General features: G+C 34.6%; 1 protein-coding gene across 3 annotated transcripts in view; it reads left to right on the forward strand.

The window, feature by feature from the left end:
* Grm5 (glutamate metabotropic receptor 5) overlaps positions 1–16,180 on the forward strand; it is a 464,549-nt gene that overhangs the window by 381,778 nt on the left and 66,591 nt on the right. For all 3 annotated transcript variants that reach the window (XM_046439401.2, XM_046439400.2, XM_058577374.1), the window contains exon 7: positions 5,131–5,257. In XM_046439401.2, the coding sequence (XP_046295357.1) occupies positions 5,131–5,257 (127 nt within the window). The remainder of the gene's footprint in view (positions 1–5,130; positions 5,258–16,180) is intronic.

Raw genomic sequence — 16,180 nt, forward strand, 5'->3', positions numbered from 1 at the left:
GACATCCTTTATTGTTGGATTTCATATAGATGAGAAAACTATATAGACCATGAGATAGCAGTATCATGAAAATGTGATGACTTCCTCAAGAAAGAAAAAATAGACTACGTAAGTTCTTGGTGGGGAGGGTGAAAGAGAACTTTTTTCTGAATAAAATGTAAAACATTGGACCATAAAAATGAGTGTGACTCAAGGGAGAGATCATTAATGTAGAGGGAACAGTCACTGGAAAGATGCAGAAGTGATCAAGGGGATACATAGATTCTCAATAGCAGTGAATAATCTAGGTTATGTAAATGGTTGCTCTAAATGGTTATTATAAAAGAAAAAGTTATGATAGGTTGTGTCCAGATTTATGGAAAGTTTTCAATGTTATACTAAATAAATTGAAGCTACTTCTTATTAAACAGGAGTCAAAGAAAAACTTTGAGGTGTTGACATAAATTGAGCTATCATAGGTGAAGATTGACGAGCAGACTTATGAATCATGAAAAAAGATGGAAGAAATAAGTAAATGGACACTGTGATCATGGTGACGAGGGCTTGAATTGGGGAAGAAACAGTGAGAATGAAAAAGTGGACAGGATGTACATTGGGAGAAACCTTACAAAGAGAATCAATCAATCCTGATTAGATACAAGGTTGGAAAAGAAAAAGGAGTACAAGACAATCAACTGTAATTACAAGTCTAAAAAGTGCCATTGTCAGGAATAACAAATGAGAATGCTTTTAGAGAAAAGGTGGTAAATTCTGGGGGAGTTTGTTGGTTTAGAGATAGCCACCCTGTGATGATTGGTCCAGAACAGTGAGAAATAAGACTAATGATTCAGATGTAGACATTTATTAAATGGAGTTCAAGTTGAAGTTGTTAAGTAGATAAAATTGTTCAACCTAGAAGTTTCTATAAAACATAATACAGATCTAGAAGAGTCTTGAAGAATGTCTTCTTTTGAAGTTTAAAGGAAGAAGAAGAAATAGAGGCTGAATAAGTTCAGATTCAGAGAGCTCCATCAGAATTTGCTGTTAGATAAGACAGTTTTCAGTGGAAGATGAGCCAAGGAAGAAGAGGAGTGAGGTCAAGACCTGAGAATTGGAGATCAGCCTTTCATCTGGTTCCTCTGGAGATAGAAGTCTTCCAGATGGAGCAACATATAATGGTAACTGAGCATCCAAAATTATATGGTGAAAAGTAGGTAGCAGTTTGGTAATTTCAGGGTACAGGAAAGGTGCTTTTACACTGGTGTGTCCTAGCTGATAGGAAATAAAAAGCCAATGAAGAAGAATATGGAAATATAATTAAAAAGCAGAAATAAGTTAGTTATTGTTGTGTTTTGGTTAAATATGAGTTGTTCCCCCAAATGCTCATGTGTAAGACAATGCAAGAATGTTCCAAGGTGAAATGATTACACTATGAGAGCTGAAACTTAATAGGTGGATTAATCTACTGATATGGTAACTATAGACAGGTAGGGTGTAGCTGGAAGAAGTAGATCACCGGAAACCTACCTTTGAGATTTATATTTTGACTCTGGTGAGTGGTGCTCCCTCTTTCTCTCTCTGTTTCCTGATTGCCATGTTCAGAGCTGGAGACTATCATGCTAAATGAAATAAGCCATTCCTAAAAAAACAAAGTCCTATTCTCTTTGATATGCAGATGCTAACTCACTATGGGGGCAGGGAGTTAGGAGGTTGGGAAGAACATTTGTACTTTGGATTAGACAAAGGAGAATGAAGGGAAGGGAGGGAAAATGGGAAGAGGAAAGATAGTAGAATGAATCAGACATCCCTTTCCTCTGTGTATATATGATTACACGACCAGTGTAATTCTACATCATACTCAACCACAAGAATGAGATGTTACATACCATATAAGTATAATATGTCAAAATGCATTCTAGTGTCATATATAACTAACAATAACAAATAAAAAATTAAAAATATAAGATAAAACTTAGAAAGTACTGGGGAAGTGGCTCAGTGGTAAAGAACCTCTTGGTTCATCCTTAGTAGCAAATTTTTTAAAAAATGAAATGTTTTACTATTGGATTTATAATTAAAAGTTCCTCAATAGGTAGTTCTGAAGATTTGAAAAGCATAAGACTTGAAAGAAGAAAGCCAAAGTCAAAGAAAATAGAAAACAAATTTCTTAATAGTGGCTAACTGACTCACTGGCTTACAAAACATATAAAAATTTCTGGATATCTTACTATGTCACATAGGAAGAATTGTGAACCAAAGCCTAGAGGCTAAATCTGATCTGCTACCTGCCTTTGAATATAAACTTTTATAAAACTACAGCCAAGCTGTCTTCCTGTGTTCCTTCTTTCCTTCCACCATTTTTCCCTACAGGCCCCAGCCCCTTTCTTCCTTTTGATCCTTTTCAAAAAACACTTACTAAATGTTTATATACAGTGATAAAAGAGTTCTGAACTTTGGCCCATCTTACAACTAAGCTCTTCATGTGAAATCCAGTGTAGACCCAACCAAGATATCAATTGTTCATGCTCTCCACTTCTTCCTGAAAAACACTTATACATTGTAAATAACCATAGAGAATGTTGATTTTTTGACTCTTTGCAGCAATACATTTTGAGCCTGTAACTTCAAAATGCTGAATGTCTTTGTTGAGAGACTTCTTCACATATTTTTTCTACCCTATTGTACTGGTAATAATCTATACAATGGGAACTGAAAGGTGGCTTTGTAGTAATCACTTACTTAGTATGTGCAAGGTCCTAGGTTCAATCCCTAGGAATGTAAAAAAGAAAACCATAAAGAACTTTACACATTGGAAGAATTTGATTCCCTATTATCATATTTTTAATGCTGATTATCTTCTAATAAAGTTTTAGAAGATAATTTTTTTCTCTGACTTTCTAGTCATATCTCATTTTCATTCCATTAAGTATACAGTTGACAACATTCTTTTAATATAGTTTAAAGTTATTACTGAGCAAATTTATTAATGGTAGCACCTCATGGGGTTGTTCAGAGATTTGTAACTTAGTTTCCATGAAAGCGTTTAGTCTAGAAAAAAATTTGAATGAGTTACAAATTGTTAGTTATAAATAAAGTGTCACTACTTTCAGTGCTAGGAAAGAGAATTTTCACTATGTCTTTTATTCAAACCAAATGTAAAACAGAACCAAAAAAATGGTTTTGAATGATCAGAAGACATACTCAGTTGCCATGATTGATTTAAAGACATTGTAATATTGGGATTAATCTAGGAAAGGTACATAAACTTATTTTGGCAAGATACTGAAATTTACAACCAACAAAAAAAATAAACCATAGGAATTCAGTGTATTTCTTGGGAGGAAAAAGCAGCTTTTATTCACCAATCCTTACTAAGGTCTATAAAGAGAATCTTTCATAATTTTAAATACGCCTATCTATATCATGTAATCTACTAATTTTCCAATAGTAGTTTTACCAAGTATAGTTGAAATTACTTTATAAATAACATTCTTCCTTCCTCTTTACCAAGTATAGTTGAAATTTCTTTATAAATAACATTTTCCTTCCTCTATAGGAGTATTTGTATGCTTATTGTTAGTGAAGAATAAGTAATATTTTAGGGAGTTCTACACATTTTTGTGGTGTTAACACTCAGGCATTCCTACAGAGTAAGAATTACTATAATCAATGCATAGGCTCTGTTTGAGGCATCTTGGCATTAGCTGAAGGAATAATGAAGGCACATAACTGCTCAGCGACACTAAGCAAGACTAGAACCTGGACATCTTTATTCCAGAACCAATCCTCTTTCTCTTAAATTTTTCATAATATCATGAAGCTTTCTTCTAATAAGTCCCAATATTTGTAAGTATGAGTCTTCATGTCTAACATATGTTATTTGATATCTCATTCACCCTAACATAAGATATAAGCTGACTATACTTCAGTATTCTCTTCTAAAAATAAATAAAATAAAACCAGTTACCTCATTCCAAGCTGTTCTAATGTTTTAATGGTATCAGAGCACGTGGCATGCACTAAATAGTCTGTAAATAGTCAATATTATGGTAAAGAGTTTTGTGTCTGGATTAAGCAGATCTTATTAGCAATTTTGCCTTATCTAGATGATTTTAGGGAAAGGATGCTTCGGGACCATTTTTCATCATTCCCTACTTACAATGTATTGCTGCAGTATCAAGAATCAGCACCAGGGACAATGCAAAATGTAAAATAGAAGTGCCACTTAACAGTTATATTTGGCTATAGATGTTTTAAATAGTATTATCAAAGCTCATTAATAAAGTTATCATCTAAGACAAGGAATATAAAGCAAAATCAAAAGTGTTTCCATTATTTATAAGAATGTTGAATGAATTCTGCCTCTATTCCACAGAAGGTATTCATGCATGTGATGGCAGGAAAAAATAAAAGACACATCCATTTCTAAAGAATAACGTCTGGGACTCTTTCAACTGTTAAATTATTTCAATTATTTTATATTACCTTAAAAATCAAATAGATTAAGCAGCATATAATAATCTAAATGATCTTTTTTTACAACCATCCTGACAAAAGTAAATTTATTAAAGAGGAAAGAGTGGGCTGAAATTTAAATCAGATTTTTAGTAGAGAAAGACCAAGAGATCACATCCATAAATCCTTTGTCTTCTGCCTCTGTTTCTGTCAAATATAAATTACTAATTATCAATATAGATAAATTTTTAGTATTAGGAGACATGCAATGGTTTTTTTTTTCTCACAATTACTCAGCTATTGGAGGAAAGCCAAGATAAATTCAGAGAGCAAAAGGTCTTAATTTATAGGAAAAGAGAAATATTCAGTTGTTTACATGTTTCTGTGTGTATACATGAGCACAAACACAGGAATTTAGTTAAATACAAGTATCCAAAGATAATTATCCAAAGACTTACATATTATTTAATTCTCACCTCAGTTAACAACCAACTTGGGATGTTAGACTCATTGTTCAAACTCATCCTTAATTTATTTAATTATAAAATGAGAATATTGATTCTCATTCAAATTGATGATGTTTGAAAGAATGTATGTGAAGACCCTTTTTGCTTTGAAAAGCAGTACATTTGAAGAAATGATTGTTGGATTTTTATCTATACAAAATATTAACCAAAATTTAAATGTTTTTCTCAGGTGATCCGGAAGGGAGAAGTCAGCTGTTGTTGGACCTGCACGCCTTGTAAGGAGAATGAGTACGTCTTTGATGAGTACACCTGCAAAGCATGCCAGCTGGGTTCCTGGCCCACTGATGACCTGACAGGTACATGTATCACAATCTCATCCCCTTCCTCTAAAATCAACTGAAAACAGGCAAACACAGTAGAAAAGGATCACATCTTCAAGTATTTCTCATGTTAGGTGGTCTTATTTATGGGACAAATAATTCCCTAAAGAACACAAGCCTTCCCAAAGGCTGAGCTAATCATGACAATCTATAGATATTGGGGAGGATCCATCTAGACCTCTCTCCTCATCCCAAATTAGATCAAAATTCCTAGATTGTCAACCCATCCTCAAGACGTTCCTAGAGATTCATAAGCAGGGATTCAGTTAAGTATGTCATTTAAGGAGCACAGGGGAACGTATTATCTAAGAAAAGACTGAAATATATTACAACATATTCAAGAGCAAATAGTAGAGCAAATTGTGTAGAAATTTGACAAAAATTATTTGCTACTCTTTTTATTTTTAGTTGTAAATAGCCACGATACCTTTATTTTATGTATTTATTTTTATGTGGTGCTGAGGATCAAACCCAGTGCCTCACACATGCTATGCAAGCTCTCTGCCACTGAGCTACAACCCTAGCTCCTAAAATTATTTGCTGTTCTTAATGCTTTTTCTTAATTGAAACCAGGAGCCTCTTACTAATAAGAGCTTTTAAATTAATGTTGTCTCAGGTCAAAACTTTTCAATGCTTGTTTATTTTTTCTTTTTTTTTTTTCTGGATTGGCTTTTAGGTTTTTAGTCCAAAGAATGATGTCTGTATCCTTGTTTTTTCATTCTATATTTCAAAGCCACTTCAAGTTTTCACAATACCAAAGCTGATGTGTCTCCTCCCAATCTTGCTTCCAACTTTTCATCAATATACTCAGTGTCCTTTTTGCCTACTAATGAAATAAAGATATAGAAATTAAAATACTGTCTTTACCTTTAAGAAACTCACAGTTTTAATGTGGAATGGTAAAAGTAAAATTTATTACAATATAATGAGGGCATAGACTTCTGTACAGGAGAGAATGAGAAGGGCACCCATGGGGTACAAAGGAGCACTCTAGGCAGAAGGCTCACCATATGATATGTCAGGCCATCTAGTGGCCAGCTTAACCTTCAGTATTGAGATGGATTTTTTTTTTTTTTTTTTTTGGATGGATTTTAATGCTGGAAGATCATAAGGTCATCAGTGTTAGACTCCATCCCTTACAGGATGAGTGATTATTCATGCTAGTTTTATTAGCTTACTTCAAAATCCTGGGTATACAAGTCCTGTGATCCTGGACCTTTTGAAACTTGCTTACATTACAGTTTTTTAGCAATTGGTATTCATACTGAATACTTTTTCATGTTTTCATTAGTACATTATCATTACACAAAATAGTGGGGTTCATTTAGGTAAAATCACATCTGTATGGAACATAATTTGCTCCCCTTCAGCCCCTAATACTTATTCTTTTCCTTCCTCCTTCCCACTAAAATTTGATTTAAGAAAACATCCAAGTACTTTGTGATAACACTTGAGTCCTATTTTTGCTGACAGGGAAGTTTTCTGATGTTATTCATCTTGGTATACCCAGAGCTTAACTCAATGTTGAATTTAAAGCCTTTAGGAAATTTTATGAAACAGATTAACTACTGGGTATGTGTTTATGCATGCATGAACATTTACATGTATAAATATATGTATACAAAATTTAAATGCTGGGGGAAAAAAAGGTATTATGATTGGTTTTCTTGGAAGTAAAACAAGGAACAATATTGGTGACATTTCCTTTACATTGATTTTATATTTTTTTCTAATTTCAACCTGAATTATTGCTAAATTTTAAAACTTTTTTGCATGTTCAACTATCTTTCATAGGGAAGAAACTTGTGGGCAAATACAGTTGTCCCTTGGAGTCTGTGGGGGGATTGATTTCAGGACCTCCCACACATACAAAAATCTCCTGATGCTCAAGTCCAATACATAAAATGGTGTACTATTTGCATATAATATAGGCATATCATCTGTATACTTAAAGTCATTTCTAGATAATTTGTAAGACAAAAAATGTAAAAGGCTATGTAAATAGCTGTTAAAAAAGAATTTTTTTAGGAAATAATGACAAGTAAAAAAAGTCTGTACTTGTTTAGTACACATGCAGGTTTTTTTTCAAATACCTTGATTGACATGCATTTGGTTGAGTCCATAAATATACTACCCATGAGTAAAGAATCAGACTATATATAGATGTATATTTATGTCCTATATGAGACTGTGCTGCTGAAAATGAAATTGAGCATAGCCTGTTATTTTATTAATTTAATAGGTATGTGTCTTATTATTACTATTTTCATTATAGTAATGGGTAATGGAGAAATTGAATTGAAAACCATTCATGGTTCCTACATCTCTTGGTCCCCAAGTAGTGTCCTTATATATTTTAGCATGTTGGGGAAAACAGGCACACATGTGCACAGACTGACAAATTGTGTTGAGAAGTATGAAGTAAAAGAACAGGAGTTAAAAATGAAAATATTAGAGAATACATTGTGGTCAGAAAAGGTTTCTCTGGAGAAGTGAAAATTAGCTGATACCAATATGATAATAGAAATAACTAACATGTGATGGGGAGAAGGGCATTTTGTACCAAGAAAATAGCACACATACAGGTCTATATATGGAAAAGATGTTTGGAGAATGGTATCAGAAGAGATAAAGAAGAATAACATAGGCAAAATCTTGTACAGCCTAAAAACATGCTCAGGATTTACATGTTTTAACTGTAATGAAAACCCATTATAAGGTCTCAGTGGATACAAAAACATTACTACTCAAGGTATACTTTTAAAAATAGCATTCTGATTGCTATGAAGGAGAAAAAATTGGGTACAGATGGAAGGTAAGAGCGGGTAGACAAATTGGATGGTTGTCACTACTGAGGTCTCAGTCTCCTGAACACAAGAGTGCTTCGGAAGTATATGAGACATATACTTTGGTTTAGAATTGATAAGGCATTTAAAAAGATGTCAAGCTTAATGTCTTAAAGATTGGAAAAAGAGATACATCCTTTCATAAAACCAAGAGTTTAAATTTTTATCAGATCAGTTTGAGATGCTTTTGAGATTATTAAATGGGAATTAATTCATTTAATAAATTCAGTCATTAGTTTGTGCCAAAAATATAATAGGTTCTAGAATTACATAGATATGCTCTAAGTTTTTTAAAAAACTCAGAGTCTAGTGGGAGAAAAACATGTAAACATATAACAGCACAGTGAAGTTAGCACTAGAGGTGAGCAAGAAATGGGTATTGAGGACAGCACTGTGAACTTTGCAGAATTTGGGAAGCTTTAATCTTAAGGCATAAGTGGAAGCTCACTTTAACAAAGTGACCATGAATATATGACAAAGCAGCTCTTTCAGAATTATTAACATCATAATCTAAAGATCAAGGAAGGGCTGGGTTTTTTTTTTTTCTTTTTTCCCCTCAGTATAATACGTGTGCACGTTTTATTTGTTGTCTCTTTTCTAAGAGACTTTCTGTAAAGACTATTCTTCCCACTGCTCATTCTATTTTATCCCCCTTTCTAATCATCTTTCCAGAGTAACAAGTATTCTTTTGGTTAATGTTTTTTATTAGTGCATTATAGTTATACATAATAGTGGGGCTCATTTTGATACAATCATACACGCCGGGGAATGTAGTTTGCTCCATTTCAGTCCCTGCTGCTTCCTCTTTGCCTCCCTTTCTCTCTCCCCCTCTTCACCTTCCTTTACTCTAATGGTCTTCCTTCCATTTATTTGTTATTTTTATCTGATGCATTATAGATATACATAAAGGTGGCAATCACTGTGGTATAGTCATAGAAGTACATAGAAAAATTTGATCAATTCACTCTGCAGTTCCTCCCTTTTCCAATCCCTCTTTCTTCCCCACCCCCTCAATTTTCTTCCTCTGCTCCACTGATCTCTCTTCTATTTTTATCCTTTTTTTTTACATTTTTTTAAATCTAGTTTTTGCATATGAGAGAAAACATTTGACCATGGATTTTCTTAGTCTGGCTTATTTCACTTAGCATGACATTTTCCAGTTCCGTCCATTTACCAGCAAATGCCATAATTTCATTCTTCTCTATGACTGAGCAATACCCCATTATGTTTATATACTGCATTTTCTTTATCCATTTATCTGTTGATAGGCACCTGGGTTGGTTCCATAACTTGGCTATTATGAATTGCACTCCTATTGATCTTTTCTGTGCCTATATCACCATATTATTCTAATTTTAGATCTTTTGGATAAACACCAAGGAATGCAATAGCCAGGTCATATGGTGGTCCTATTCCTAGTGTTTAGAAGAATCTCCATTCAGCTTTTCAAAGTGGTTGTACTAATTATCAGTTTCACCAAAAATCTATGAGTATACATTTTTTTCAACATCCTCACCTGCATGTATTATTATTTGTATTCTGGATGATTATCCTTCTAACTGGAGTGAGATGAAATCCCAATGTCATTTTGATTTGCATTTCTCTAATTGTTAAGGATGATGAACATTTTCCCATATTTATTGGTAATTTGTATTTATTCTTTTGAGAAATATCTGTTTAATCTTTTTGCTTACTTGTTGACTGAGTTGAGGTTTTTTGATATTATTTTGAATTCATTATGTATTCTGTGTATTAATCCTCTGTTAGAAGAATAACTGGCAAAGATTTTTCTCCAATTCTGTAAGCTTTCTCTTCATGCTCTTTTTTCCTTTGCTGTGCAGAAGCCTTTAAATTTGATCCTGTCCTACTTTATTTCATTAGTTCATTGTGGTTTTTTTTTTTTTTTCTGCGCAGTCTCTCCATCTATTCTGATAGTTTTAACTCTTCCCTACATGACTCCCATATTGATTCTTGTTTTTATTTCTTGAGCTTTAGGAAACTTATTTAAGTGGATACCTGCACCAATATGTTGGAGTGTTGAGACTATACTTTCTTGTGGCAGTTGCAAAGTTTTGGTCTAATTCATAGGATTTGATCACTTTGAGTTGACTCTGGTACAGACTTTTGTACAGAGTTTCCTCACATTGAGTTCATCAAAACAATTGGTTTACTACTCTGGCAAATAATATTGGGGACTCCTGCATTGCCAGACCTTATAGTAATTTAAGTTTACCACAAACTTGAAATGAGTCATTATTTTACAAATATTTCTGCTTAGTTTAATAACTTTGATACTGCATGCTGTCTGTCTCTGCCAGCCATATCACAAAACAACTTTCTCTGACCTATCTAAACACTATTTCTGTTTTTTTTTTTCCTGGGATTTATTGTTTTTCATTCCACTTCATCTGTATAATTCAAATTTGATGTATTGCTGGCTCCATCATTAGTTCATTGTGTTTTTTTTCTTCTGCACAGTCTCTCCAAGTGAATTTATCTATTCTGATAGTTTTAAATCTTCCCTACATGACTTCCAACAGTCCAGCTTAGCCTGAATTTTTATACTGAGTTTCAAGCACACAAATCTTACTACTTGCTGAATGTGTCCATTTGTTTAGTCCACAGATATTTTAGTCCAAGATGTCTATACCTCATCATTTCACCATGATAGACTTGCTTTTCCCATTATGTCTCCTATTTCAGTCAATGACACCATCATTACCTTAGTTGTTCCAACCAAGAAGAAATGGGTTATCTCAGACTCTTCTCTCCTTTTGGCCACCCATATCCAAGCCTGATTATCAGGCTGATTATTTGAATTGCTAAATATTCTTAACCTCCTCTCTTCTCCATTTGTACAACTTTTCACATTTGATAATTGCAAATTGCTCATTTCCTTTTTTGCATATTTTATGCTTCATGCCTCAAAGTCTACTTTTCATCTTGCTTCCAGAGAATACATTCAAAATATAGTTCTCTTCCTTCCATTTAATTGCTCCTATAGAGAGAAATAAATATCTTTTTTTTCCTACCTAAGATCTATGATTGAGGCCATTTTAACAAAAGAAAACCATGCAATTTTTTAAGATAAATTTTACATGATGTGGTATGTTTTATAAAAAAATAAAGACCCTAAAAGTAGGGTAAACCTCTATGTTTTATATGCTAGGTTTAATGGAGAAGTGAATCATCAGATATAAATATGATTACATTTTTTAAGAAAAACATGGGACCTAATTATTATAAACTAGAGGAAACTTGGCAAATCCTATTCGTGAAGATCACTCTCAGTGATCCTGTTTCTAGAGATAAAGATCTTCCTTTCCTCTGGGTATGAAAAAGTTTTCTGAAAAATGAGGGTTTAATGACATGCTTTTGGGGAAAAGGCCATAAAGAAGCTAAGGGTGAGCTTTCTGCTTCTGCTAATATTTACATGCTAAAGTGACATATTTTCAGATAGTGTATCCTGAATCCATCACTCAACACTTAACAGTGGTTTTGTATCTCTGAGGATATACTCCAGGTTTTCAATGTGGCACACAAAACTTCCTCTCTCCTCCACCCTTCTATAGTCATTCTAGGTTCAGTAGTCATAGCTTTTTACCTCTCATTTTATTCTAGTGTCAAACACTGCTTGCAATCCTCATCTACACACCATGTTCTTTTATTCTTCCATGTCTGGACATTTATTGTCTGTCTGCCTAGAATGTGTTTACCCCTCTTTCTAATTGAAGTAACTCCCCCTCTACCTTCCCTACTCTGCATGGGTGTCAGCTTCTCCACAAAACCCTCCTTAACATGTTCAACCTGCTCAGTTTTTTTCTGTATTTATAAGAAAATGTTGCTTCCCTCTTTGCACCATTTGTTTTCAAACTAGATTTTAATTACCTATATACCTATCCACATCTCTTACTGAATTGATGTTTTCTTAAGGACACAACTGTCTTCTTTCCATATTTGTAATCCCAATACTTCATACAATGCCCAACATAAAGTAGTCACTCAGCAAATATAAGTCAACCTGCAGTAAAATGGCATGGAGAGTGGTAGATGAAAAGCAAAATAAATTTTAGGGCCAGCCTAAGAACACAGCCTTTAACTAAGGAGTTTGCATTCTATCCTCTAGACACAGTGGGACCAATGGAGATTTTTTTTAAAAAAATGAAATAATTGGACTTTGGATACCTGCACAGATGTATATGTGTGTCTCTGTGTGTGTGTGTGTGTGTGTGTGTGTGCATACATGCACACACACATTTTACAGGATTGATAAATGCCAAACCTAGAAAGTTCTCCACATATTCAATCTTTTGTTGGAATCTACAGGACTTTTCTAAAGAGCCTATAGCTATTTGCAGGCCTAGATCACTGACTGATTCAAAGTAACAGCTCACTTGGAACTTCTCCCTGGAAGATCATTCTGACCATTTCAGCTATGCCAAAGTCTGTCACAGAGGCTTGGGGTTAGCTTTAGGGAACATTATTAGCCTTTATTCTTCCCACTTGGCTTCAGTTGCCCCACTTCAGTCTATAACATGACAGCTCAGGTCAACTTTGGGTAAATGCTGTCATCATGACAAGAAGAACTAAAACTTATATGGTTCCTATATGCCAGACACTGTTTGACATGTCATTTCATTTAATCCAGATCTAACCCTGTAAAATCATTAACATTTTAGCCTGTGGCCAGCACAGGCTTCATAGGTGAAGGTTGCGCTACTTGAGAAATCCAAAGGGAGTTTAAATTAAAGAGATAGACTCTAATTACCTTTAAACCACCTCCAGGATGGCTTCTCGTACCCCCAGCCTCAAGCTACCTATTAGAGTAGTGAGCTTTACTGAAGAGACTAGCGAGAAAGAGAGAACACACAAGGGAGTGGACTTTTATTGTGGAACAAAAAATTCTGGAGAAAACCCCACCCAATGAAGATTAAGGGAGGCAGTGTCCCAAGGTCAGGCGAGACAATTGGGGCTTGCGGGGGCGGGGGGGGGGGGGGGGGGGGGGGGGGGGGGGGTTGTGGTCAGTCACGCCTCCACACGAACAAGCCCTTGGACCTGAGAAGGGTGGGGAAAGCACCTCTCGCCCAACCATGGAGGTGACTCAAAATCACGTGCAAGGATGGCCTCCCACAAACATGACTAAGAGATATGAGTTTACCCAGAGTTAAATAATTGTTCAGAATAACTAGAAATTTCAATCAACAATACTAATATTTATGTATATATTTACCCTTACATTTGGGAGTGTGTGCATTTATTTTACATAAATAAAAAACTGAAATGAAAGTTATTTAATATTAAGAAAAGATTTTTATGAGTGGTAGGAGTATGGATTACTTTTTGTACCCATAAATGCATTTTTATGTGTCTATGAACAAATGTATATATTATTGGATTATATTATGAAAATATATTTTTGTCATAAAGCTAGGCATATTCTCAGTGGCAATCATAAATTGTCAGGAACCAGTATCTAGGAATTAAAATGAGTGAGAAAGAGAGTCAGGTATGAAAATTAGGAAGACAAGAAAGAAATAAGATTAAAAGTGAAAGTTGAGAGCAGACCATAGACAATGTTGCCAATTCAACTTCCTTTCTTTGAGAACAGTAAACAATCTAACAGTCATTTATTGTCATCAAGTACCTATGATAGCAGTGAGTAGGATAAACAGGACCTCTTCCCTGAAAGAGAGAAGCTTACTAAACATTACAAATAGTAATAAGACATTGAGTATTAAAAAACAAAGACCAGAGAGAGGCAAGAGTCTTTATCTGTGGTAGTTAATTTAGATAAAATGGAAAATTGCCTCTTTAACTGGGGAGTGATACTGGCCAAAGATTATTGTTGTATTGTGTGCATGTATAAATATGTAATGACAAATCCCATCATTATTGTGGAAAGGAAAATAAATAAATAAATAAAATTGCCTTTTCAATGATTGTATACATAGAAGAATTCAAGTGAAAATAGTAGCTGGCCAACTACATTGAAAGCGTTTCAGACACAGAATCCGTAACTGAGGAGAAACAGAGTGTAAGGGAAAAATGAGACAGGAAATCTAGACAAAGACCAACCATTGGAAGACTTTGTAAGCCATTATAAATACTTTAAAGTTTACCCAAAGGGAAATTAAAAGCCAAGTATTTATTCACTTAGCCACCTAGCCATTCATTCAATAAACATATATCTAGTGTCTTTTCTGCTTCAGGTATATGGAAGAAAAAAATCTCCTTCTGCCCACCCTGGGTTCATTGGCTGAAGCCTCTATAGTAAAAGACATATTAATAAGAACAATATATGCATTTGTTTACTATAAGGTTCTTGTTGGTTGTTGGGGTCTTGTTTGCTTGTTTTTTATTAATTTTTTACTTATGTATGACAGCAGAATGCATTACAATTCTTATTGCATATACAGAGCGCAATGCTTCATATCTCTGGTTATATACAAAGTATATCCACACCAATTTGTGTCTTCATACATGTACTGTGGATAATAATGATCATCACATTCCACCATCATTTCTAACCCCATGCCCCCCTCCCTTCCCATCCAACCCCTGTGCCCTATCTAGAGTTCGTCTATTCCTTCCATGCTCCCTCTTCTTATCCCACTATGAATCAGCCTCCTTATATCAAAGAAAACATTTGGCATTTGGTTATTTGGGATTGGCTAACTTCACTTAGCATTATCTTCTCTAATTCCATCCATTTAACCTGCAAATGCTGAGTAATATTTCTTTGTATTTATATGCCACATTTTTCTTTATCCATTCATCTATTGAAGGGCATGTAGGCTGGTTCCACAGTTTAGCTATTGTGAATTGTGCTGCTATAAACATTGATGGGGCTGTGTCCTTGTAGTACGCTGTTTTTAAGACTGAGGAGAGGGATAGCTGGGTCAAATGGTGGTTCCATTCCCAGTTTTCCAAGCAATCTCCATACTGCTTTCCATATTGGCTGCACCAATTTGCAGTCCCAGCAGCAGTGTATGAGTGTACCTTTTACCCAACATCTTTTTAAAAATATTTTTATTTATTTATTTATTTATTTATTTATATGTGATGCTGACGATTGAACCCAGTGCCTCACATATATGAGGCAGGTGCTGTACCACTGAGCTATAACCCCATCCCTTTCCCAACATCTTTGTCAACACTTATTGGTGTTTGTATTTATAATAGCTGCCATTCTGACTAGAGTGAGATGAAATCTTAGAGTAGTTTTGATTTGCATTTCTCTAATTGCTAGAGATGATGAACATTTTTTTTCACATATTTGTTGATTGCTTGTATATCCTCTTCTGAGAAGTGTCTTTTCAGGTCCTTGGCCCATTTATTGATTGGGTTATTTGGTTTTTTTGGTGCTTAGCTTTTTGAGTTCTTTACACACCATAGAGATTAGAGCTCTATCTGATGTGTGAGGGGTAAAGATTTGCTGCCAAGATCTGTGAAGTGCTTATTTGTTTTTGAGGGAGAGCTTTCTATGTTTCCCAGGCTGTTCTCAAATACCTGGGCTCAAGTGATCCTCCTGCCTCAGTATCCTGAGTAAGCTAGGACTACATATATGCATCACTACACTCAGCTAATATAAGTGTCATGGTAACATGAGAATTCTCATAAAAAAGTGAGGACTTGACAAAGCAGTTAAACCTGGGTGTTTGTATGCAAGTCTGGATGGAAAATTAAGAGCTGTAGAGAACTGTGTTAGGAAAATGATACAGGTGAAGTGGGAAAAATTACCAAGGCCTGTTCATTTATTTTCCTAACTGGGTTGCTTTATCTTTGGTGATAAGGATGATAATATAAGATGCTACCTTCCTCAAGTACAGGGAGGATGCCTCTCACATGAGGGTCTTATGACCTTCTCAGAGGAGAAGGGTGAGTTAAGGTTAGGAAGTACTTGCTATACATGTTGCTCCCTAAATTCCATCATTCCATTAAAATATTCAGAATGCCAAAGTGCCATGTTTGGGGATAGCATATCATGAACCCTACCACAGGCAATATTCTAAGTGCTGAAAATATTTCTATGAACAAAACAGATAAAATTTTC

This window comes from Marmota monax, unplaced genomic scaffold (genome assembly GCF_021218885.2).
Source record: "Marmota monax isolate L192 unplaced genomic scaffold, Marmota_monax_Labrador192_F-V1.1 WCK01_AAM20220418_F8-fsc00096, whole genome shotgun sequence".
NCBI classification, from domain to species: domain Eukaryota; kingdom Metazoa; phylum Chordata; class Mammalia; order Rodentia; family Sciuridae; genus Marmota; species Marmota monax.